At 36.2% G+C, this 26,592-nt stretch overlaps 1 protein-coding gene across 6 annotated transcripts in view; it reads right to left on the reverse strand.

Moving 5' to 3' along the window:
• COL11A1 (collagen type XI alpha 1 chain) overlaps nt 1-26,592 on the reverse strand; it is a 149,850-nt gene that overhangs the window by 97,151 nt on the left and 26,107 nt on the right. For 2 of the 6 annotated variants that reach the window (XM_075760045.1, XM_075760041.1), the window contains exons 5-8: nt 16,226-16,354; nt 2,478-2,594; nt 1,777-1,872; nt 25-270 (exon numbers count right to left, since the gene is read on the reverse strand). In XM_075760045.1, the coding sequence (XP_075616160.1) occupies nt 25-270; nt 1,777-1,872; nt 2,478-2,594; nt 16,226-16,354 (588 nt within the window). Of the gene's footprint in view, nt 1-24; nt 271-1,776; nt 1,873-2,064; nt 2,212-2,477; nt 2,595-16,225; nt 16,355-26,592 lie in introns of all 6 variants that reach the window. The other 4 variants (XM_075760046.1, XM_075760042.1, XM_075760043.1 and 1 more) reach the window with 4 other exon arrangements.

Genomic DNA, 26,592 nt, shown 5'->3' on the forward strand with positions numbered 1-26,592 from the left:
GCATTGTGCCTTCAGTCAACTTACGCTCGTTTCTGTGATATCGGTCTCTGCAGGAACACCTGGACCAAACTCCTCATTAGTGGAATCAGTTGGTTTCTCTTCATATTCTTTATATTCATAAAAATCATATTCGCCTAAATCTCCATCTACCAGCAGATCAGATTCACTGAGGTGTACTCCTCTGCTTCCATATTCAGTTTCCTCAGTTTTTTTATCATAATCCTCTCCAGTTATGTATTCTTCAGCAAATACTTCTTCAACAGGATTTTGCTATTCATAGCAGTAGCAAAGATTTGGGAATAGGAGGAATATGTGAGTTATTGTTAGTAAAGCAATGTAAGCATATGCTGATCCACCATGATGACTTGTCAAAAGAAGAAAGAACAGTAGAACTACAGCATATTGTCTTTTAATTAGAGTCTGAAGGAATGGAAGTTCAGCCTTTCAGAGTAATTAAAAGATCTTTGTATAAGTAGTACAAAGACATAATGCTTTCGTATGTTGTTTTTTTTTAATTTCCAAAACCACTGAATTCAATATATCCAGTACACTATGTGTATTGCTTGCTTAATGTTACTTTAGTGCCACATATAGCTAAATTTCTCTGCTTGGTTTCACACTTACAAGCATTCATGAATGAACATATGAACCTCAATGAGCAGTGAATAAATTACAATAACAAAGTGAAGGAATTGCAAGCATCACTTTAGTTAAGCCCGGCCTTCTTTATTGTTTTGTGTCTATAAATACCAATGCTGAGCTAGATGCTTCAACTTCTTTTCTTTTGTTAATGATTTTACAGTTTATTTATCACTCAAAAAGTCATGGTTCATGTCTGTCATGGCAATTTATATTTTTTTTTGTCTGAGTCAAATTCCACCAGCAAAACTCAGATTCATTTTAACATTTATGAAATCTAAGCTTTCATCTTCAAATATGTAAACTGTCAAACCAAGCAACCAACTCACAAGCACCAAAGCAGTTTAAAAGAATGCTGTATTTGAGACGTACAAAACCATTTGTGAAAAAATAATCAGCCATCATTTTTCTAAAACTAGCATTAATTAATATGCAGACACATTAATCAACACTGGCTTTAGGTGTAGTAATCTTAAAAAAATAATGTTTAGGCTTGCCATTGTGGCTTTCTAAAAAAGCAGTTTCTAACATAAGTCAAAATAATAATTTTGTCTTTTTTGACAGTTCAAAATACAATGTTTCATAGAACCTCAGTGAAAAGCAAATAATTTGGCTTTGTTAGCTGAAGCACTATTAAAAGGAAATGATGGCTTCTGACTCAGCTTCAATATGATGCTATGGTTGCAGCCATTCTTTGTCTTGTGTTAGGCTCATTTTATGCTGCATCTTAAAAAGTTACAGGAAAAATTTGAGACTTCACTTCCTCTTAGATTAGGAGGACTATGTGTAGTATTTAACCTAGTATATACTAAACATAGCTCCATTCACATCTGCACTGAATGCAACAACCGTGCATTCCCACAGTATATATCACTGAATGATTTCCAGAATCATGAACTCTGCAGTCTAAAGTTTCAGCAGATCTCTACAGAATTAATGGGAGTTCTGCCCAAGAAAATAGTAGGGTTTGATATTGGCTGAGACAGCATAAAATTGGATTAATTGCTGTTATGTATAGATATGTATATTTACACAGACAGACACTGATCCTTTTAAAATGTGTTTGTGCTTCTTTTAATCATTGACACCTGGCAGACAAGTACTTTTGCCTATCATTTTCTCAAGAGTCCTTATTACCTCATTTGCTTCAGTAGTTCTGGAGGGAGCTTCTGTCTGGGGCCCATAGTCATTTTCAGCTATGCTATACTCTTGAAATCCATCAACAATGTTTGCCTAGTATTAAAGAAAAGGTACATTATTAAAAAAAAATCCTGTAGGAAAAATTCAAGAGGTATCACTTTTATTCAGGTTATAGTATTAGCCAGATGTATTCATCTAGTGGGGTTAGGTATATTTTTTCTTATTATCAGAGATCTTCCAGTCTTGGCCTGGGAAAGATCTTGATTATTTCTTGGCTACCTTTACCCCTAGTTTGCCTGTTGTTGCTGCTTGATAACTTTTCTTCTTCTTGGATGCATATTTTTGAGATTTTTTTGTTGTGGCCTTTTGGGGTTTGTCCTTTGAGCTAGCGGCCACTGTCCTCTTCTTCTTTTTGACCATGGTTTTCTTTTTCTGCAAACGTTATGAAAGATGGAATGGGAAAACATAAATAAAATGAAATTTTAGAAAGCATGAATGAAAGAAGGGTAACCAAATGTGAGATGAATGCTGTCAGCCGTGAGACCTTCCATCTCTAACTGAAAGCAAGTGTTACAGCTACAGAGTAAAGAAATGAGCGAAAGGAAAACATTAAGTTTTTATATAGAAGACACAAATTGACAAACCATGTGGTAGGGGACAGCTGGACACCACACAACAAACAGATCAGATTCTGTTACCTCTGTTTGTGCTACTGCCTCTTCGAATAGTGGGGGTCCCTCTGTTACAGAATCAGTTTCTTTATAATCTGCATCCCCATACTCATAGTCATATTCGATAAAATCTTCTGGTGTATACTACATTGTAAATGGAAAAATATCAAGCATTCCCATGTTAGTGGTAGCAAACTAGATTAGCAATACTGGAAAGCATCTTAACCTTTACTTAGGAGTAAAGCTTAAGAAAATTAAGGTAGCATGAACAATTCAATACTGTTATTCATTTGGGGGAAAAAATACAATTTCTTATTTCTTTCAAAGCACAATACAAAAGTAATAAAAAACCAAGTAGTAGTGCCAGGAAAATACTCTCTCTTATTGGACTGCACAGAAGAATAAACTATAATTTGGATTACTGGGAGCACCAAATGACCTTTGTGAAATCATGTATTTTTTTAATCTTTAAATTGCAAATACTGCCTCTTTTTAACTATACTCTTTTTCCTGTGTTTTTGTCAGGTGACCAGAAGAGTGGAGAGATGCCAACATCTGACACGAATAGGGTAAATACTTTCAGGTACAGGAAAGAGGCCACAACTCACAAATAACCACGGCTATCCTCCTCTTGTTTGCTGGAGAGTTCTCAAAACCAAGGCAGCTCCATGGTACTCACTGCCTAAGCAAATGCTTCACTGATATAATTTCATTTAAAGGTCAGATCTTCAGCTGCTCCGAGTTGCACTTTATCTATAATAACTCATATCAAATGAAGATTTGGCCCACAAAACTTTTTCAAGAGAAAATGGGTTTAGAATTGGCTTGTGTAATGTTGTGAACATGATATAGAGAGCTGTAATCTTGGCTGTGCCATGAAGATACTGGTCTAGATACTATGCGCACCAAGTACTACTCATCATGGCTGAGAATAAAAGGCATCTTTAAACTGTCTTACCACTCCTGTGTAAAGGGATTTTTTTTTCACCAGAAAGCCAACTGTGTCCTGGGCTGCATCAAAAACAGCGTGACCAGCAGGTTGAGGGAGGTGATCCTGCCCCTCTACTCCACTCTTGTGACACCCCACCTGGAGTACTGCATCCAGCTCTGGGGGGCCCAGTACAGGAGAGACATGGAGCTGTTGGAGAGAGTCCAGAGGAGGGCCACGAAGCTGATCAGAGGGCTGGAGCACCTCTCCCATGAGGACAGGCTGAGAGAGTTGGGATTGTTCAGCCTGGAGAAAAGAAGGCTCCGGAGAAACCTAATTGTGTCTTTCCAGTACCTGAAGGGGGCCTACAGGAAAGATGGAGAGGGACTGTTTATCAGGGAGTGTAGTGACAGGACAAGGGGTAAAGGGTTTAAGCTGAAGGAGGGTCAATTTAGATTAGATGTTAGAAAGAAATTCTTTACTGTTAGAGTGGTGAGGTATTGGAACAGGTTGCCCAGAGAGGTTGTGGATGCCCCATCCCTGGAAGTATTCAAGGCCAGGTTGGATGAGGCTTTGGGCAACGTGGTCTAGTGGAGGGTGTCCCTGTCTGCAGCAGGGGGGTTGGAACTAGATGACCTTAAGGTCCCTTCCAACCCAAACCATTCTATGATTCTGTGATTCTATGATTCCTGTCACTTGAAGCTACAGGAACTGGTTGGTCCTGTAAAGCAGAGCAGTCTCATGGCTGCTACCAATTCTCTTTACATCCCCAGGGAGCCAGAGGAATGTGGAATTGTGGCCAGAATCTGGCCAAGTGTCTGTTTTTCCTTGTTTAGGAATAAATATTCTAATGTGCCTCATGTGAGCTAGCCACTCTGAAATCTCTCTCCTGTTACAAGTCAGCATCATTGTCTGTAAAATGAAGACAATATCTGTTTGTTTCATTTGATTGCTAGAGGATTAGTACATTACACTTCCAAATGACTCTGGGGATTCATAGAAGTCATAAATATCATCAGCATTAGAGATTGACATTTTAGAAGAAGTTATAAATGATATTAAAACAGATCTCCGTATTCCAAAATATATTCTACCATGTGACCAAATTATTGGTTTAACTCTTTTCTCTGCAAAGCCTTTTGATACAATGCTTGTACTTATGATTTTGGTGCACAGAAAATATGGAGAAGCTGATTTCCTCAGGAAGTGAGATTAACACTGAAAGGTTAATCACTTAAAAATCCCTTTACCAGGTTTCTGTTACTTCACTCCTGTGACTCCTCAGAGTCCTACTATGACCAAAAGCTTTTCTTAAAAAGAAGATACAGATTTTTTTAAAGAAGTTGGATGCTTTTTGTTTGCCCTTTTAATTATTTCTACACCTATGCACATCTAACTTGGTTAGTCATCAGATTTGATAAACATATAGAAAGAATGTAACATACTTGCGCTACTTGTCCAAAACTATATTGCACATTAATAAGAGAACTTCAAACCACACTTAAATTTAACAAAACATTTATCATCTTTGGTGGAGAGTATCCTCTCTGTGAATTATATTGGCACTTTATATCTGCCTGTTATATAAAGTAAGCGATGCTTTGATTTCATCAGTGGTATCATTGGCATTACAGAAACAAACTGATTCTATTTATACTTTTCAAAACCAGCAGCGTTTTAGACTTAAACATGGTAAGTAATCTGTGATTATTCTCTTCCTGTTCAGCAAACTAAGATTCAGTCCTAATCCCAGTGAAGTCAATGAAACATCTTTGACTTGTAAATGGTATTGTCCAAGGGCCTCATGGGCAGTAATGACATATTTTCACAGATGTGTAAAAGTATAAAAACATGTTTTCTGGCAATGTGTCTCAATACAACTTGTTTCTAATGAAGTATGCCACTGACATCCAGAAAAGAAAACACACTGACAAGTTTCTAGGAGACCATAAGCAGCCACATAAAGGAAGTAAAGAAAAATAACCACATAGAGAACAGCTGTTTCGAAATAGTTACAGAATAGCAATGAAGTTGCTGTATTTCTTTGGAAATTATAAAAATGTGTGCAAATGCATAAAATCCAATTTGCTTATCTTCTGTCAAAAAGTCTATGCAAACTACATTGATCTACAAGGGAAAAAAAAAAGTCTTTAGTGGAATATATCTATCAAATTCAGTCATTCCACCCTACCAGTGACAACCCATTACATATTTCTAAATGCTTCCTCAGCCAAACAACATGAATCAAACACTTTGCTATGTAATTTTTACTGGTACCAAAACAATAGACACTACCCATGTTAAATATTATTCAATATCTTAAGGGATAAGTGGAGGAACATTTTGGAGAGAATTACTGCTTCATTAGCTGGATTTAATTTTAAATATGCTGTTAGGAGTTTGTTTTAATAACTTCCAGACATGTAGATTCCTTTTTAGTAAGCACTGTAGATCTATTCTGAAACTGGAAGCATTCATTCCAGCATTCATTTTGACCAATTAACAATTAAAATATAACTCTGTGTTACTCAGTATTATAACTGTTTTTCAAATCTCAGTAGTATGGCTTCCCTCAAGGTAAGCTGAATGGCTGTGCTGAATTGTGCCAACTATGTGACTAATAAAATTACAACAGTGGGTTACAAAAAGTTCTTCAGAGGCCATAAACTAAACATAAATGTTGACTGGAAAAAAAAAAGAAAGGAAAAATATCTGCGCCAAGTATGTTAGTATTAAAAAAGAAAGTGGTGAATAAATTGGTATTTATGCTAAGATCTGCCAGAGGCATAGTTTGGAAAGCCAGGCATTTATGAATGAGAACTAGAAAATACTCATACAAAAAAGCATGAGTATGTGGAGAGATCTATTGCATCATGCATAATCACACAGAAAATACTTTTGGGTATTGTGCTGCACTCATTTCTATTAAAGAAAATGAAACTTTCTTGACATATGCAAAATATTATCACAAATACAGTGGTACATTTGGGTTGCAATGATGCGTAGGCACACAGACAAAAAGAACAGGAATGGATGAGAAGTGGGGAATGCCAGTTTCCATGCTGGAATCAGATTACTGCCAAGCAAGTGAAGATCTTCTCCATGGACTTTTTTCTTCCTTTTTAAGAGCACAGTATCAGAGGGGTATTACAGAAATTCTTGAACCTACAAGTTAGGACATGTGGCCTCCATGCTGAAACCATATTCAAGCAGTTTCTAATTGGCAGTACTTCGTAGTCCCCCTGGTACAAGCGGGACAAATGGGAATATGCAGTGGTCCTAAACTTCCTGCATAGAAAGACCTTATTCTTAGCAATCCTTCCTTTCCAGATGTTTCTTTCTGAAAGACCAGCAACCCTAGTCTTTCACACCAGCCAATAACCAGAGAGAATGTTTTGTACTGTACGTCACGGGTCCTGTTGCAACTGGTGAAATATAGATGCAAAATCTTCCAGGTGCATTTCCTGAGGCACAATCTGCCCAGATGGAGGAATGCATCTCTATACACCTAACCGGTGTAAAGATGTACTTCAGAAAAACGATGTACTCCACAGCATTATTTTATCAACTCAACCGGATAAAGGCTATTCCCAATTTTTAAGATGAGACAACAGGACTGGTGAAGGACCGACCAGTTAAATGAGGACTAAATTGACAAACACGAGGAACAGATTTAATGGAGTGAATAATGGGGCTTTAGTCACCTGCTGTGAAGCTGGCAACTCACACTTACCCTGCCATTAACAGTCAAGATTGGATATGTTGCACATATCCCTCCTTTTTCTGGCGTTACACAACTACAAGGTCACCTTTATCAAATGATCAGAGACACAGGTATGACCCACTCTGTTTGAGGCCTCAACAAACCTTGAGAAAAGTGCCTTCACATTTTGGATGGTATCATTTCTGAGTACAAAACCTGTGCTATCCCAGGACTTGCTATTTGTTCATAGAAACTGGAGAGTTCACAAAATCTGTCATGGTTGCACTGCTAATCAAAGGAAAGAGAATAAGTAGACTCGTGAAAATACAGAAAAAAAGCATCTAGAATTTCAAAATTAATTAATGCAAATGGACAAGTATGTTCTGCCACTTTCTAAATTTAGTCAAGACTACTAACTCCAGCAAGAAGTCAAAGCAGGAATGAAAGCAAGCATGACAGAGATGAAGAGTGTAGTTGAAGACCGCATCATTTGTTTTGTTAGCTATATACCAAAGGAAGATAGTACTGGCCAGGAATGCAGCCAGAGAATCAAGAAGCTGGAATGGGTTTTAAAAGGGCATTCAGCTTGTGGATCATTCTGATGATCCTTCTATGGGCACACACTTAGAGAAGTGCAAAATATACCCACTACAGCTGTGCAGCATTACTTCAGTCCCGCTTAGAGATCTGTCTATGGAAGTTTACCTAAACCCTAGTACTTCTAGATAATGGGATGGTCGGAGATCTGAGAAAACAGAGATGAGATTCACCAAGGGCTTATAGTAATAGCAAAATATTTACAACTCTATTAACTTTCCCAGTGACTTCATCTGAATATCAAAAAGATTGACTCAAAATTATATCTTCAACTTGGACAATAGCTGGAACTTGGTGAGGGATTTCAGCTAAGAGACATCAGGTAACATACTTCAAATGTGATGCAATTTTCTGTTGTTTTTCTTTCTTCTCTTGTAAGACCACCAATAGTTACAGAACAGCCATTTTTGTAATGAATATTGCATATGACTGTTTTCTTACAAATGAAAGGAAGAATAAAACCTGCTGTTTCTTGATGGGACAAAATCTTTCCACTATGACCTCATGCTTTCTTTACCAGAGTGATTATATTACACTACCAGATCATCATGCAATTCCAATTAAAGAGATGAACTGTTTTCTTCATCAGATGCATTTTAGAAGCTTGCAAGGCCTATTTCAACTGTGGAATGACTTAAATATTCTGAAGACAGCCTTACTCTGAAAATGGATTCTTCTGTTTTCCATACTCTCAAAACCCACCCCCTCATTCCAAGATGTAGATTTTAGCAATTTTTGCTTTACCTTTCCAAATTACAAGGAACTAACAATCTAAACCCTAAACCAAAGAACTGTCATAAACTCAATTTTTTCATTGCCTAAATATTATGCTAAATCATCTAGCTAGCTAAAGAGGCAAAGATGACTTTGGAACAATCTGAGCCCACTAACACTTTACAAAATGCAATAAAATAAAGGTTGCCAAGCAGAATGAGAATTTTAAAAAACAGATGCAGTCACATAAATAAATAAATGGTAGTAGATGTCAACCTTAGGGCAGAAGAAAAGTTAGGAGATTTAAAAGATGGCTTCTTCTACCACATAGTCCTTATATTGTTCATAAAAGTGATAAAAGCAAGGAGATAAAAGGACATAAGAATAAAATCTTCAACTTCCAAAGACAGCCTCTGTCGAAAGAAGAACAAGACACTTAAGGTTCTTTATTATGTTAATTGCTTAAAGAAAAAGTCTACATATCTATACAAGGAAAAAGAGAGATATGAAGATTCCTATGTTTAACACCTGCTAAGTTAGCTAACTGCAGTTCTACACATGACATTAAACATGTAATTAAACATGCAAACAATTATCTTTCTGTATTCTTCAGAAAACTAGTCTCTGATCAGTCAAACACCTGAAAGGACACTAAATTAACATGGTCTGAAAGGATGCTTGAACCCTCCAAGTCGACACATTTGCACCTTTACTTTACCAAGTTCATTTCATTAAAGGCAAATATTTCATTTCTTCAAATAATCCATTAGTTTGGGATAAGTCCAAAATAAATGAAGCAGAGTTTCTTCAGGGAGCAATTTCTTCAGCAGAAGTCAGACAGTGTAATTTATTGGGTTGCAGAAGAATCTTCCAAGAGAAGATTTGAAAGTCTGATAGCTAGGTCCATTGAAACCTAGACCTGACAACACTCCAGAAAATATACTGCCCAACATCAAGGAAGATGACGACTCTCTAGGTCTTTCCCTCCTCTAATTTCTGTGAGCTGGCCAAGCATATGTGATTGAACTGGAACTGAATTTAATACATTTCCATTTATAGTAGAAAGAGGTTTGAAAACAAAACAGAGGTCAGACTATTCACAAGGTATTTATAAGAAAAGCACAGGTGCATAACTTCTTGGGCAAAAGTACTCCTGATAATTTTAAAATATAATTTCATCCCCACGTTTGATCCTTAAAACCTAATTATACATTCATCATGAAACAAATGTAATGATTAGTGAATTAATCTTAAAGCTCATTATGAAAAAACCTCTGGAAAAAACAGCAGAATAGAGCAAAAAGCTTAAATAAAATCAACAAAATAAGACTCCTTTCTCCCTAAGACACTATTCAGCCAAATGGCTAATTCGCCACTATGTTCATGAACCCTGCAATGTATCTGAATGGCTGGCACCACTGGTTCCATAGTAATTCACCCTATCATTTAATTCTAACATTCAATGAGCTACTATGGAGCCAGTGGTGCTAGTTATTCAGATACATTGCAGGGTTCATGACAATAGCATGTTGTTAACGATCGGACTTTCTTCAGTAAAATTCTACAATGGAAGGACAACAATCTAGTACAGAGAACTCACATTTCTCACTCATTTTCTCTCTCTACTTCCTCCCAGTTTACTTGTTCGCAGCTCTTTGCCCCTTGGTTTGTCTGCTTTCTCTACATAAAAACCCTCCAAAATTTGCAGGCCATAAGGAGATTTTGCACGGTAAAATGACTGTGACACTAGACTGAAATCATGCTAATGCACTATTCCAGTTACTTTCTAAAGTTCCCGGCCAGTTTGTTCTCCACTTAATTATCTTTATGGAAAAACTATTTAATTGCACCAAACATTCTGACCTCTCTAGCAACCCTCTTCTGACATAGGACAGTAGACACAAAACTTGATGAATGTATTTCAGGATACAATACATTTCTTAAAAGATCTGGCAACCTCCTCCCTGTCGTAAATCAAACACAATGACTTTTCTTTGCTTGGAATTTCTGAGAACTGAGATTTGTGCTCATCAAGTAACGATTTGGTTTACTCCATTTGGGAAGTACTGTCTCTCCCTTGCTGTGTTCAAATTTGAACATTTTCTATAATCAGATACCCTCTCTTTTTCCTCCAGAAGAATTCAGAACAGATGTAGATTCAGATTCAGAACAATTTTTTAAGTGACTTCTAGGCAACACCTTTTTGGTGTAGCAACAACTCCTGAGGTCATCACTCTGTACTTGTCAAGTTATGGAGATTCCTACCCAGCTATTCACAAGCAAGAACAAGGATGACTGATGCATACTTCAATTAAAGCATGTCATGAAGGTGGAAATAAATGATAATAAACAACAGAGTAAAGTGTGTGGATATTACTATTAATCTATTGCTTTCCTATTTTCAAATTTCAGACTGAATGACACTTAGGTCTGATAAAGTTGCAACAAAAACCAGAGGAATAAAAGCATTCTGTACAGGAATGTCACTCACATGCACCTCTATTCTACTGGCTTTGAGCCTCAACTGCCCACAGAAAGCCCCACAATTCTGGCAAACAGCAAAATTCAACAGATTTTGCAGAGCCTGTACACAAAAGGTAGTTAAAAGTTACCCAGTTAAATAAACTTTCTTTAGACATATATCACAGTTACTTGGATCCAGAAAGGGATTTATATAATTAAAATGGAAGTGGAAATACAGCATCCAGCTCCAAAGCTTGTATCTTGAAATCCTTAGGTCACACCTACCCAATTGCCTATAGGAAGGGAGAGGTGATGGAAGAGAATGCAAGAGGTTGACCTTGGTTAGGTAGGAGAATGGCATGGGGATAAGGATAGCACGGCTGAGTAAGTCCGTAGAGGTTAGAATTTAAGATATGTCCTCCCTTTGTAGGCTGGCTAGGTCTATGTCTTCATTCACAGCTTGCTGTTTTTGTGAATCCCATTTTGAGATGCTCAGTTCTTCCTGAGCTTTATTTAGGGTAACCTCGGCATTTAATTGAGGGATGAAGGGACCCTTCAAGTAAAAAGTAGGCATTGAAATCCTCTCTGTTACAGCGCCCAAACAAACCACCATGTACTGGGTCTGGCTGAGTTGGAGTTAATTTTCCCCAAAGCAGTCCTCATAGTGCTGTGCTGTGTATTGGTAGCTAGAAAGGTGTTGGATCTGATGCTAAGGTAAAAAAGAAAATGCAACAAGAAAAAGAAAATCTCAATGAAGCACTTAAGGTATCATCAGTAAAGACACTGATTATAATTCAGTGTCCAGTAAATCTACATAAGAGAGCAAAGTCAAAGTCTGAAGGTCTTGACACAAACCCAAACATTTTAAGAAGCAAATATTGCAGTCCTGATGTTGCACGGATGTGACGTGCATCCTCATGCTCATTTAACGGAAGATCCCTACAATATATTCCATCATTTTCCCCATTTTATGGCTGGTAAGTTATTTTTAGTCTAGATGAAGTCTCAGGCCTTGACCCCAACAAAAGCATAAACAATTCTACCAGCTGAACTGGAAAGATGGCATAGGGTGGAAATGAGTACAGAAAAGGAAAAGACTCATTTAAGTCAGTGCTGCTATTGAAAGAAATGCCAAAAAAACCTACAATGTTGGGTATTTGATTGTTTGCTCCTTTGGAAGAAGAAACACTGCCTAGAGCAATGAGGATTACACTCAGTTAAACAAAGTACTTTTGCCTTTAAACACCTTTGACAAATCTTTCTCTCCAGATGTTTCTTTAGTGGTCTAAAAATCATCCAGCTTTTCAGAATAACTCCATTCCCAGGTTGTGAACTTGCCAGGAGAATACAAAGGTGTGCGATATCAAGAGAAATCCTATTCGGCTTCCGAGGTTCAACTCCACAAACATAATTTCCTCTTTCACTGACAATCAACTACTTCCTTTGGGTTTTGTAGTCAGTGCTGGAAACACACATTAATAGGTTCTGCAATCACGTAATTTGTCTCTTTCCTCTAAGTCAAGTACCAGTTTCTTATTCTGGTCTGCAATAATTCAATAATAATTGAATAATTATTGAATAATTCAATAATTCAGAGATATAAGGCCAGAAGGTACTATTAGATTACCTTGACTAACTCCTGCATACTTTCAGACTTTAAAGCTTCTTACGGTCACTCTGTAACCAAGCCAACTAAAGTATAAATGACATTTCCCAAAACTTTTAGAAAGGTATCTATCCTTGGCTTGAAGATATCTAGAGATATACCATTTAAGTCATTTGTTCTTTCATTCCTAAAAATTTTAGTAGATCTTTTCCTACAAATTATCTAACTTCCTTGCTTTTCTTCCTCCCACCCATTCGTCTGCAGCCAGTATTTTCTTTTTGTGGAGGTTCCTTACATATGCAAACTGAGCAACATTTCAACCTTTTGTCATTATTGTGGACAAGTCAAACACATTAGATTTTCCGGTTCTCAAAGTTACAACAATTATGTAGCTTTTATTTAAATCATTTCCATTTTTGCGATGTTTGTTTTAGTAACTAAACACCAAGACGGTATGCAGTGTTCCAGTATATGTTTCAACCAACAGCATACAGAGAAGTAACATCACATCTGTATTCGTTCTATATGTTTGCCCTGCATTTCTTTCTTTGAATCATATGTGTGTAACTTTGCCTTTAGTTGTGTTATCATCATTGTTTACTGCTCTACAATATCATGACTCTGACAAATTTTAATAGCATCCATTTTACACTCATTTCTGTATTGCTAGCACAATTCCTAAGAAACTCTACTAAAAAGTTAATTCAGTGATAGCTCTTGGTTGATAGTAATTTCTGAAATAAGGCAGCCAGACTTGAATCTGTTTGTGAGGTACTTTATCTTTGCCATACAATGACTTTTTTTTTGGTTCAAATATCATATGTTGACAAATCAGATGCTTTATGAAGATCTAAGTCTATAAATTCTAACACATATCATTATCAAATTTGTAATCTCCTCAAAACATGCAATCTGACATTTTGAAGTCATTGTTTTCCATATAGACTGGCTGTACTTATATTTTTATCTTTTAATGTCTTAGTTAGTTTTGCAATCAACAGTTTAAAAAAAATCAGAATTACTATCTTTTATAATTTCTTTCAGTACCTAAATAAGACTTGTTTCATTTATTTCCTTAAAATGAATTATCTATGTGATTTGACAGGCTGCATCTCAAAAGGTAATGAAGTAGCTTGTTTTAACAAGCTGGTTTTTTATCATTTAACAGATAATTCTACAATTCTGGGCAATTAGGTCAGTCATTTATTCTATTGCATATTTATCACACTGGTAGTATTGCTGATGTGATTATTTCAGATTACTATTACACAACATGTTAAAGAGAACTATTGACTTCACTGGGAATATTCATACAAAGTTACACATATAAACTCATGGATAGCAACATGGAAATTGTGTCTTAGTTCAGAAAACAAAATGATTCAATCACCACTCACAGCAATAAATGCAAGCAAACAGAAATGGCAGTTCTCCATTTTTTTAATCCTCTAGCTCTTTTCAATTTTTTTCAAATTAATTTAAAAATGTTACATTACAAATTAAGATCTTTGATTTTACTTTTTTCTCTGTAGGTCCTCCCACAAACTATATGTGTTATCACAGGCAAAAAAATAGGCCTTAGAAAAACACATTAAAAAACCACTAACCCCAAGAGGTTTCTGCAATGGCTGCTGAATTTAACAATATTTGCTGACTCCAGTGGCAGTTGCATTAGGCTATACATGATCTCTACTCAGGATGCCCAAGGAGAACAGTGCCAATTGTCTGCTTTTACGGTTTTCTTTCTTTATTTGGTGATTACAGACTGTTTTCAACAGATGTGCAGTATATAACTGGGAATTCTATATGATGAGCATAGAACTCTATATGTGCACATAGTTTTTATAATTATGATGAGGCTTATTTTTCTTTTGATTTATAAATGAGTGGTCTCAACTGATGATAGTGTTAAACAAATTTGATACAGTATAAACATATTATTTGACAGCAGGAGATTTAGCCAATTGTCCATTATGGAGGGAATGTAATCCCTGGGCTATTTTATTCATACTCTACATCCTTTAGAAACACTGAATTACACTCTAATAATTCACCAGTAGTCATTGCTAATGAAGCACAAGTATTCATTCTTCTTCATCTTGAATAGACTTTGAATTTACAGTCTGATCCCAACAATTTCTGTGCGCTCTAAGCCTTGTCCACATGCATGAAAGGACAGGAGTCATCATTGCCATCAGTGGTGGCCGGAGCAAACAAATATTTGCAATCTCTTCAAACCATGTTAACTCCTGCTTAGGAGTTGATGTGAGTTTGGACGTGACAGTACTTCCAACTTAGTTAGAGCATTTTAAGTATTTAGATATATTCCTCTTCAAGAAAGAGACGAAGGAATGACTTTAACAACCTTTTCCCACAAAGATGAGTTTATTAGATTGGCTACTTTTCAGTCTTATTTCAAAGTAGAAAAGCGCTAGCCTATTCAAACCTTCCAGGTCTTCACACAGGAAATAGAAAAAGAACAGAGTGCTAAGTCACACAGCAGCAAAGCCCAGGAAAGTGTCCAAGCAAAATTTCAAATTTCTTTGACATTTAATAATGAGAAAAAAATTAATTTGATTTTGCTATCTTTTCTTCCCATAAAATATCAACAATATGCTTTCAGCCTGTTCTGTTTTGGAATATAGTGCATGGAGATCCAGGTAGCCAGGCACACAGACAGAAAGTCCTACAGGGTCCTCATGAAGAAACCAGATTCCATACATTGTAATGTAGTGTAAAGGCCTCTGGCTATGTGTAATTGACTTGACACGTCTTGAGCTATACTTCTGATGCGATGGATGCGTGAGTCCCTCTGAACTAAGTTCTGGGCCCTATGGACCTAGTCACTTGATGACATAATTTTCAATCAGATAGAATAAACAGTAACAACAAATAAAATTATCATGTATTTAGGAAAAGTTCTGTCTCAAAATTGGCTCAAAGCAGGCATGTGAGAACAATTCAGGAAGTTTTTAATGGTGATCTTTTGAGCAATCAGTAACAATAACCAGTCAGATCACAAACAGCTGAGTTCATAGTAAGTGTCCACAGCCAAGTTCAGTTAAGACTAGTTACACTTTGCAAAAGGTTTACAGTGTTTGATGCAAGTATTTAGAATGCGTGAAACACATACGACTGCTGATCCTCAGAGGTCTAATCTGAGTAACTATCTTGCCCTCAGTGAACTACTCAGATAATGGCTGTGAGAACTGTCTACAGTGACAAACAGTTTCTGTAAACGTTTTTTTGTGTTTCTGGGAAAAATTCCAAGTCTGTTTTGTCCCTGTTGATATTTACCTGCTACAAGTGGAGCTAGCTGAAATAATTTTGTGTGTACATGTATTTGTACACTGGACACAGCTCACTGGAACACATAGCATTACTAGCAGAAGAGGTTTACAGTTGCAGAATACTCATAGCTCCCATATCTTTCAAATGTGGTATTTGATGGTACTCAGCATCAGTGAAATCATAAATATACACAGGAAGAACAAATAGGTACAATTAAACAAACTCATACTGCTATCATTTTTTAAAGGAATTACAGTTTAACTTCACTGAACATACTGGTTATTCAAATACCAGTGTGACAGGCTCCTTCAAATGCTTGACATAAATAAGCGGATAGCAAAAATGAAGGCACTCCTGCAACCTTCCTCATATCTAGAATAATGTATGCCATTTAGCTGTAAATGCTCCTTGGGTAACTTGTATCCAGCACAACCACTAATGTGTAATTTAGTAATACATGACCAATTACTCACCTCATCAACTTGAGGATCTTGAGCCTGAGCAGCATTGGGCACTGGGGAATCACAGTCTGGGCTATAATGCTCACAATAGTCATATGCAGCTCTGGGGTCAGCTATAATCAACAGCTGCTGGATCTCACCCTGCAGGAAAGCAAACGCAGATTAAACAACAAAAACAAAAATTGTCTACAGTTCATCAGAAGGACACAGTTTTCATTCAGAAAACAAAACTAGGCACATAATACTTAGATACTATATCAACCTTTATGATTATAAACATATCTACTTAATTTCTGCTGCTGTTCTGGAAAACATCCTAACTATTGTTCCCATGGCAAACCAATGCAAATTAATACCAAATGGACTAGGTGCAAAATTCTGGCTTAAAATGCTGTCTGGGTTGGAAGGGAGAGGGTGGGAAGGTGTATCTCCTGTTCTGTCCTTTTCATGCTGTTTGTTTTCTTCTTCACTGGGAACCAGTCTAAATTCCTAAGATTTAATTCAGAGCACTTCCTATTACCAGCATGCAGCTCAGCATGCAAGTGATCAACAGTATAATTCTGAGAGTTTGCATCACATCTACACTCTCAAAGAAGGGAGAAAATAAAATAAAATTAAAAAGGCTGTACCAGAGACACAGGTATTGGAATAAAATATAATTAAGTAAGCACCGTGTAAATACACACTATAGAATATGTTGAAATAAAAATTTTAACAGCTAACAAATGTTATTTTCATCTCTACTCCCATATGTGTAAAAACAACATCACAGTAAAGAGACCCACTATTCTGGATAATAAAAATGGCTCTGCTGAGATGCCCTGCAGAGACCTTGTATGTTTATCATCTTCCACAGAAAGCTGTCTGGTATCCAGTGCATTTCTTAACATAGTGGTACCATTTAAACAGCATTAGGTCAATTCCTGCCAACATTTCCACTATAAATTTCCTCTTATGCTGTCATAAAAATAAGGTTGTTGAAAATTGGCACATGTTCTTGGTCAAAACCCATTAACTTCAATCTCTCACTATTTCCCCAGAAGGAGGGATTTTTAAGCTTTTCTATACTTCTAATGTAATTTTATTTTGTTTTTACCAAAAATGGAGGCAAAGGAATAACTTTGCTAGTATACTTATGCATGTTTTGTCTTTAACGAGAAAATATCATAACTGATGGAAATTTACAGCTGGGAAAATTCACAATTATCTCAGTATTTCCAGAAGTGCTTTTCATCTCTCAAAACAGTAGCCTTTAACAGATTAACAAAATTGGAGAATATTTTGAAATAGTAAAGAATAATTTGTAACACTCCTTCCTTTCAAAAAGAAAAATCATAGAAAGAAGGAAAAAACCCTCAAACTGAAAAAATAATCAAACAACCTTCTGCAATTTTCCTAGTTCTAGAGCATTTTTTACTACCTTATTTAACATAAAATATTAAATACTTAGCTTAAAATATGAAATACTTAGTTTCTTAGCACACAATGGCTATACATTACATATCTGTTTCTTACAATACTCTCAACTCATTTTACTTTATAGACTCAAGTATGTCTCAGAATAAATAAAAGTTGGAATATTTTTTTTTAAGCTTCCAGAAATAATGGAAGCTCCCCTGCCAGTGGTTCTGGACTGTCTCTTTTATTTTCCTGAGCTCACTAATGCTTCCTGATTTGGACATCTTCCTACAAAACCTGCTGCACATACATAGAAATACCCTCTTTGATTCCTTACATGACTCCCTCAAGAGCTTGAGTGCTTTGAGAGGTTTTGTACAGTCATTGTCAACCTGGGCTATGCATGCCCCATCTCCAGCAAAGTGTTTCCAAACTGCTCTGCTCTTCCTCTTTCAGCCAAGTTAAATCTAAGTGAAGCAGAGCAATAAGTTAGACAGAATTAGCAACTGAAAGACAAAAGAGGAAACCCTTTTGGAACAACCATTAAGAGATAAATGTGTAGAAATGCTGCCCTCATCCTGTTGAGCTCAGGTTAATGTCTTGCTATATCCCCCTAAATATACATGGCTTTCTGAGATGCCCATACAGATCACCAGCTGTGCCAGCTAGTGCAAGTAATGCCAGAACTGCTCCTGAAACTACGGCTGTTTAGTATGATATGTTAAGAGGACCCAGGTGGGGAAACATAGCCAGTATTCTGGAACTTGCTTTGTGCTGATCTTGAATGTCACGGAATTTTGGCACCAGGTTTTGTCGGATTGTGTGTTTGCAAGAAGCACTCAGCATGCTGTTACCACTTGGCTTAGATGTCCCTAAATTGGTTAAAGCTGTTCCTGATCCGTTGACTGTACTTCCCAGCCCTGCCTGTCTGCCTGTCATGGGTCCACATAGAGGGAGGCCCTCAGAAGTCTTGCACAGTATACATAAATTGCTGCTGGCTATTTATGTGCAAGAAGTTTACTGACGAACTGATTAATTTTACATTTGACATCTCAAATATTAATTTTTCTCTTTTTCTTCAACATCTGCTACAAAAATATTTGTAGTAAATGATTGGTTTTCTTTTTCTATTTTTTGGTTTTGGTTTTTTTGGTCTTTGCTAATTAAATGGCTTCTTTAGTTATATATAACATAATTCACCAAGTCAATGCATAGTTGAGTAATTCACCTCAATATGGAATAAAAATAGTTAAAGTCTACAAATGTTATAATTCCTCTCTATTTTGAGAATGCGCTCATAATTAAAATCAGAGACTTTTGAATCAGCCTCATGGTTACATGAAAAATGCTGCCTGAGAATCATAAAATATCTTGCCCACCAGTTATGCCTAGCATGAAAACATGGTACAGAAGGATTAATTCTGTAGCATTGTCCTAAAAGATACTCTATCAAATAAGCTACTCTTTGCAGAATCCTCCAAGACTATTAAAAGTAGTTAATTAGATCTGAGGAAACATTCGCTTCTTTGTGGCATGCCACAGCAAATGTGGAGAACAATTTCTGTGATTCTGTGAACCAGGCTACAGAGCTACAAGGAGAATCAGTTGAATGCTTGCCTATTGGAACAGCTGCACAGACATTCATTCAAATTAACTGTTCTACAACAAGGAACAGCCCAGCTAAGAATGAGATGTGCGTGGTGAATTCAGTCATTGAAAATTCCTCTGTGAATCTCACAGACATTCCACTGCGACATTCTAGAATAAGAAATTTTATGTGTATGTACACTTCCAGGATTTGTTGAAAAACGCACCTCACTAAGTAGTAATGCACTAGCCTCATGGTAGTAATTGCTATATTTGATTCCACCTTTTTAGAGCCCTTCTTAGATTCCACAGCAGAAAAGGGAGTAAGTAAGTACAATCTCCAGTTAGATATGGTGTCAGATTTTCTCGATGATGTAAATCACTGCTGGTCTGAGATGTAAGGAATTAATTATTTTATCATTATAAGCAATAAATGTTCATGGCTGCTTATTATCTTGTGACTTCATAAAAAGTCTCAGATTTTATCTCTCTTGTTGAAACATTCTCTTTTCCTTTTAACTATGTAATCTTACTAATGCTTTCTAAATATGGTGTATTAGAGAAGTAGAACCATAAAGTAGTCCATTTATAGTCTATATATCAGCAAAGTTTCTATCATTGATAAAAGACATCTCTACTATCATCTGCCAGCATTGTTAAAAAGGCAAAAGTATGAATTCTTACAAGGCTGTTAAGGAATCAGTGCTGAAATTACTGTTTTTTCCAGTATTTAAAATGTTATGGTCTAGTTCCCTAGTTCTACAAGAACCTCAAACAGTTCAGCTGTAGAGACAGATTTTGGGGATATCTCTTTCACATACTGTTTAATAAAACAATAACCCTGCCGGGAGAAAGTGATCTTTGTCCCAGGAATAGCAGGTAAGCATTACTTGAGAAGCTCTGCAGGACCCTCTCCACAGAAGCACACTTCACAAATTATTCAAGACATTGAAAAAAAAATTATAATTTCAAAGAACAAGTGATCTTGGTAATTGCACAACTAGGATGCTACATAACAATGTGAGTGGACCTGAGCTGACAACTTAAGTTGTAGTTTCTTACTGTAAAATAAGGAGATTTTCTAGAATGTTTTCATTAGGAGAAAGCTTATTGTTCTTTTTCCAGCCTGACAAAAAAAAAAAAAAAAAAAAAAAGAATGCAGCAATTACTTAAATATCTAATTTATGTACCAGAGGTTCAGAAAGCTTTCCACAACTAGAGTGGGAGGGTTAGTAGTAGCAAAATACCATCCTTCTGATTCGCATTCTGGATAAAATTATAACCTCTTTATGTACTTACTCAGAAGGATAACTAGATTTTAAAGATGACCACCTAAATGGTGATAAAAGCATAACAAAACCAGTGCTAGGCACTATATCATCTCAGGAGAACAACATCAATATCTTTCATTTTCATAGGATGGCTAAAGCCTAAGAACTGCAGAGTAGACTCTTCAGTACACCAGCAAAAACCCTAACTTGTGTATACATGCCAACTTTCTCTAATTAGTTATGTGACAGTACAACTATAGACTCCAAAGAACAAAAGTCTAGACAGCCTGGATATTAATACTATAGAATTTAGAAAAACCTGCTGCAGAATTCATTTAATCTTCCTGCAAAGATTTGAGGGATTGAAGAATTCCAGGGGCCTTTAATATAATATTCCATAACCCAGGCCCATTGCATAATATAGCTAGAGAAAGATATTTAGAGCCTGCCAGACTGAAGCACTGTAAAAGCAATAAATTGTGAAAGCAGAATTCTGTACAGGTCAAAGTTTCCATAGAAATCAATGTCTTCTTGATTCTTTGAAACTCCATAGTTATAGTAGTATATATTCAGCTTGGTTAAGAAGTAGGTTAATACACCAATTATCATTTTTAACCTTCAAAACATAGCTGTTCACAGACCAAAGTCTTCTGCAATTCTCGGCTGAGAGATTAGATTTTAATACAATGCCTGTATATACAGCATGTGTACATAACAAACACACAGACACACACGTGCGCACACACACACATGTGACCAAGGACATCTTATTTTCTTGATAAAGGACCTGCAGATCTGTTACATTTTCATTTATCTTTGAAACCTCATTTACAGATGTTCTTTAAAACCTAAATGTATTACATACAATATCAAATGAGGTGATAAATCCTATCTGTAAAATTTGCGGGAGCTGATGTAGCAGGCAGCATTTTTTTGAGCCCAGATTGTTAATTTTAAATGTAATTACAGTTTAGTTAAATGACCATTCCTTCCATTTTTGGGAATACTCCTTGAAAATGAACTTGAACTCCAACAAATTACCAGAGCTTTGCTTTCTCCCCCCACCCCGCCTCAACCCCGTTTTCAAAAACAAAGAAGGGAAACAAGGAAAACAGAATTATTTACTTTTGTTCATCGAGCGTAAGTTTGGAAGTACTATAAAAAATCACAAACACCAAATCACCATTCTCTCAGATTAAAAAAAAAAAAAGGCAAAACAAAACAAGCCAAATAGAAAGCTTTTGTAAAAAATGCTGGGTTTTTTTATTAGGTGCCTCTGAAATGAAAAAATTGTTTGCTTTGCTTTTATTTTTTTTTTTATGGTTTTTTTTTCCTCCTCTTCCTCCCAGAAGAGTTGGCCACTTCTCTGGTGTTGATAACTAGAAGGTTGTTTCTAAATATTTTTGCTTGGAACCTATTGCATTTTTTTGTTTCTGTCCTATTTATGTTAAACATTACTTTTTAATCTGACTGACACTAAGCATTTAGTGGGTCACTAGCAATTGCTAAAGGTGATGTATATAGGGAATCATTTTGCTTATGTCTACATTAGTTAGTAGCACAGCTCAACAGGACAGTATGAAACAGAGGATACTGATGACACACCATTCACACTACATGCTTTTGGGGGAGTTTTACTTTGGGCTAGCTTCCCTATTCTACTTTAGCCGTACAGCAATTTTGGTCAGTCAGTAAAAGCTACTGCTACCTTCTTCATGGAGTATGCACACAGATGAATGGCCTTTCTACACTTGCACACGTTGACATTCCAACACGTGAAGGGTGGTTACTCATCTGAAGGGTTCTGTAAGTTAAATCATACTGCTGTCAAGGTACTATCACTCTATCTTCAACTGCTCACTCAGGCTATTTAAGGGAATCCTATGTCATACATAAGTGCATGAATGCTTTCTTTCGTGAAAACGGGTTAATGCCTGGTATCAAAAATCTAACCCCTTTATTAACAAGGATTACTGCAAGGATTTAATCTCATAAACTGTGTGCAGTTAAAGCTTTCATTGACTTTAAATGATAGTCTTATATACATAAGCTTTTGTCTTTTTATACTCATTTACAGCGCAGTACCTAAAAATCATACTGCTGGTTTGACATGTGGGGAGTTTTGAAGGAAAAAAGTCTCTATAGGGAAATATCTGCATAAAGACTCTATTAGTTATTAACTTATTATAAAATACTTATTATAAAAAACTGTTGTATTGTTCATACCAACGGTACTAAATGAGGAGTGACAAATCCTTAAAGCTGGCAAAGAATAAAAAGATCCCTGCTATTTAAGCTACAAACATAATTCAATGGATACAATTCAAATTTTTTTTACTAGGTGGCATGTGCCAGCATCTGATTAATTTCTTCTTTTTTTTTTTAATTTATGTATGCTATTGTAGGAATTGTCTTTGCAGCAAGCACTTACAAACCAGCCCTTCTTGCACTATGTATTTGAAAACACAGAAGAGATTAATTTCAAATGACACACGTAAAAGTTTGAGGTATATACTGTGTCAGTCTTTCATAAACAAGCACTTACAAATTAGTCCCACTGATATTAGTAGATCCACTTCGGTAAGCAAGTGCTTAGCAGTGTAAATAAAGGTCTCATAATTCGGCAGTTGGTAATAATAAAGTTTCTAGATAGCGTAATTTTATTATTAAGATACACTCACACTTTATAATTTGCTTCTCAAGCATTTGTATGCACCTGATGCTTAATGCTTGCTTGTATTCAATATCTTACTTATGACATCATATTGATTTCCATATTAATTGAGCATGATGTCATAAAATCTCAGATTAGCATTTACATTCAGGAATGAGTAGCAGGCAACTCCAAATTAGAATTTCCTGATATAAAACACACAATCCCAAGATTTGGAAAATACTCAAGATAAATTTTGTCTTGCTTTTATAGCTAAATCAGAAGATCCTTCTGAGAGCACTACTAAAAAATGCCTCTTAGCTTTAGCACCAGTAGGTAAACTTACCAATACTATATTTGTTAAATATACAAAAATAGCAAATTAGGTAGTCATTTATCATGCTCTTCGGACACTAATCAGCCCTTTCATCAAAGCAGTCATGTCAAACTGATTAAAATGTATGCATTTAAAATTTCCCAGTGTACTATAATATATTGTGTTAGCACTAGTCAGACTGCCAGAACCAGAACAAAGGTGGGAGAACTGCCGGGAAAACAGAAGTTAATATTAGGAACAGGAAAAAAAAAGAAGTAGCCCAGAATTTAATTTAATTAAATTTTGCTGTATTACAAATTTAATATAACACAGTTAGAAACAAAGAAGAAACCTTGATCAACTGTGATGTAACACTATTTTAAAATAAATGTGAAATATTTTTCATAGGAATAGTATTTGTTCTGAGTATTCTAAAAGAATGGTCCATGTAAATATGTTACAGCAATATGAAGAAGTAATTCTTTTTTTGAAAGATACATTAAGTTGTCAGGAGGTCAGGATAATGTCATGTAATAATAGCTATTTCTGAACTCACGTGTGTACACGAGAATTCACAGAGGTTTAGATGCACTCTCTAAGGGAACAGGAACATATGATGTATCTAATCGCTTACAGTGCTGACAGCACTGAACTTTGTTTTCAATAGGAGTGAATTACCTTAATGATGCAACTGGGTTTTCTGCAGTTGCGTTATGCTGTATGAATGGCTTCAGGACCAGAAGTAACCTTAGCATCTTCAACTAGTAGGTCACTGAGGCCTAAGATTTTCTTTTCTATTTATCTACAGGTTCATTATTTCCAGATTTTGAATTTCCATTCAGTTTGAGGTGACTGAAGAGTGCTCCACAGTTCCTGTGATCAAATCACTGACTTACTATGACTAAACCCACCATTATTACCCAAGATAAAACAGCCTTTGAGACGTATGCATACTACATGCTTGTGAATTCCAACAGGTCACTCTACACTTAATTATTTCTTTTATGTGCTTCCTACATGTAAGCTAATAAAGGCATCAAATGTCATATGGAAAGCCTGTCTTAAACAGTTTAAAGTCCTCAACACTTAAATCTAGTGTCATGGCTAAGTAAGTTAATTTCTGGAATTTCTTGCACATAGAATAATATGCTGTGCTACATGTTTGTTCAGTGCCTGTTGTGGTCTCAAGATACAGCAGGGTTCACAACACAGAAATACTACCAAGGAGGGCCATGGAACCACCAAACATCAATCTGTGATACCACGAATGAGATAAAGGAAACATTTAAGACACAACCAGGAGACTCTCAAGCAGGAAACAGCCCCAAATTTCAGGGAACAGCCCCAAACTTTAGAAATTGTAGCAGCAGTAGCTAAAGGATGGATGAAGTCTTGTTAATGAAACAAAAAGAATGCTATTTAGAGAGTACAAAAATCCATGAGACAAACTCAAAAAGAACTAGATTATGTTTTGCTGCACCACACTTTGAAGGACACATATCATTAAAACCGTATATGGCACAGTATTTTATTTAAACTTTGAGTGACTTTCTAATTGCCTATTTTCAACATGCACATTTCTAGCTAAAGATTCAAATAACTGAACATAGGTATAAATGCAGAAAGCAGGAATCTATCCCAAAAGAAAAGACTGTAAGCTTCTGAGTAAGAGACTTCAGACTAAATCTAACCCCCCATACATGAACAGCCTTACAAGCATGTAACTGATTTCTCTGAACAAAGCAAGAGAAAAAGAGGAAATCACTTAAGTAAGGAAACCAAATCACTGAAGGAACACAGAAATGTATAGTGATGTTACAAATGGTAAAAATGTTGCTGTTCTCAGTGCTGAATGTTAAGATTCAGCCTGTAAACTGACTTTACAGACGGCTGCACAATTTCTTTGTGTGTCCAAAGATGGGCAACAAAGCTGGTGAAGATTCTAGACCACAAGTCTTATGAGAAGTGGCTGAGGGAACTGGGGTTGTTTACCCTGGAGAAAAGGAGGCTGAGCGGAAGCCTTACCCCTCTCTACAACTACCTGAAATGAGGTTGTAGTGAGCTGGGGGTTGGTGTCTTCTCCCAAGTACAAGCGATAGGACAAGAGGAAATGGATTCAAGTTGTGCCAGGTGAGGTTTAGATTGGACATTAGGAAAAATCTCTTCACTGAAACGGTTGTCAAGCATTGGAACAGGTTGCCCAGGGAAGGTATTTAAAAGACATGTAGATGTGGTGCTTAGGGACATGGTTCAGTGGTGGACTTGGCAGTGTTAGGTTAACACTGGATATACCTGATGATCTTAAAGGTCTTTTCCAACTTAAATGATTCTACAATTCTATGATTCAATTCTATGACTCTTTTGTGAGTTCAAAGTCATCTTTTTTCTCAGTAAGTCTCAGCTGGAATTGAAGCACTCACTTGCCACATCATTGTAGGAGATTTCAGTGAAAAATTTGACAGAGGATCACTAGCTTCCTTTTTTATCCTTCCATATAGGACAAAAACTCTCAGGGAAAAATATTTTTATTTAAGTCATTGTAGCAAATTCTGTTAAAAATATATGCTCATCTATGTGTTGACTTCACATAAGCTTGACTTCAAGAAAAATGTAGGGTTATTTTTTGGGTTTCTTCAATTAATCTGCTAATTCTTAAGTACCAATTTCAATTTGCTAAGTATGTCTTCATCCAACCTTACTGACTCTTTCAACAGTTGCTAGCCAAAAAATCACTGCACTCTACCACATCCCTTCCTATCTCTTCTTCCTCTATAGGGCTTGAAAGAGCGGAGGGAATTGTATATACAACAGCAAAAGGTATGGATAGAGGAAATAATCACTGAGGAGGAGCTGCTAGAGTAGGAATTATTTTGCCTTAAAATAGTTATTCTTTGTCATGACTCAAAGTTTCCTCCTTCTGAGTGTCTAATGACCTTTGTGAAAGAAGAATGACATAGCAGGAAATTTTCAGAACTATCATTTTATTTACCCCTTAGATAGCCTATGCTCCTTTTGTATTCCCATGGGAATAATCTCTCTTTAACAAAATTTTTGTGGAGGATTTAGTATTTAAAACTGGTTATAATATAGAAGACAGATATAATATCATAATAGTCAACAACTTCACAAATGAAAGGCCCCTAGCATGTTTCTC

The sequence above is a fragment of the Balearica regulorum genome, chromosome 8 (assembly GCF_011004875.1).
Source record: "Balearica regulorum gibbericeps isolate bBalReg1 chromosome 8, bBalReg1.pri, whole genome shotgun sequence".
NCBI lineage: Eukaryota > Metazoa > Chordata > Aves > Gruiformes > Gruidae > Balearica > Balearica regulorum.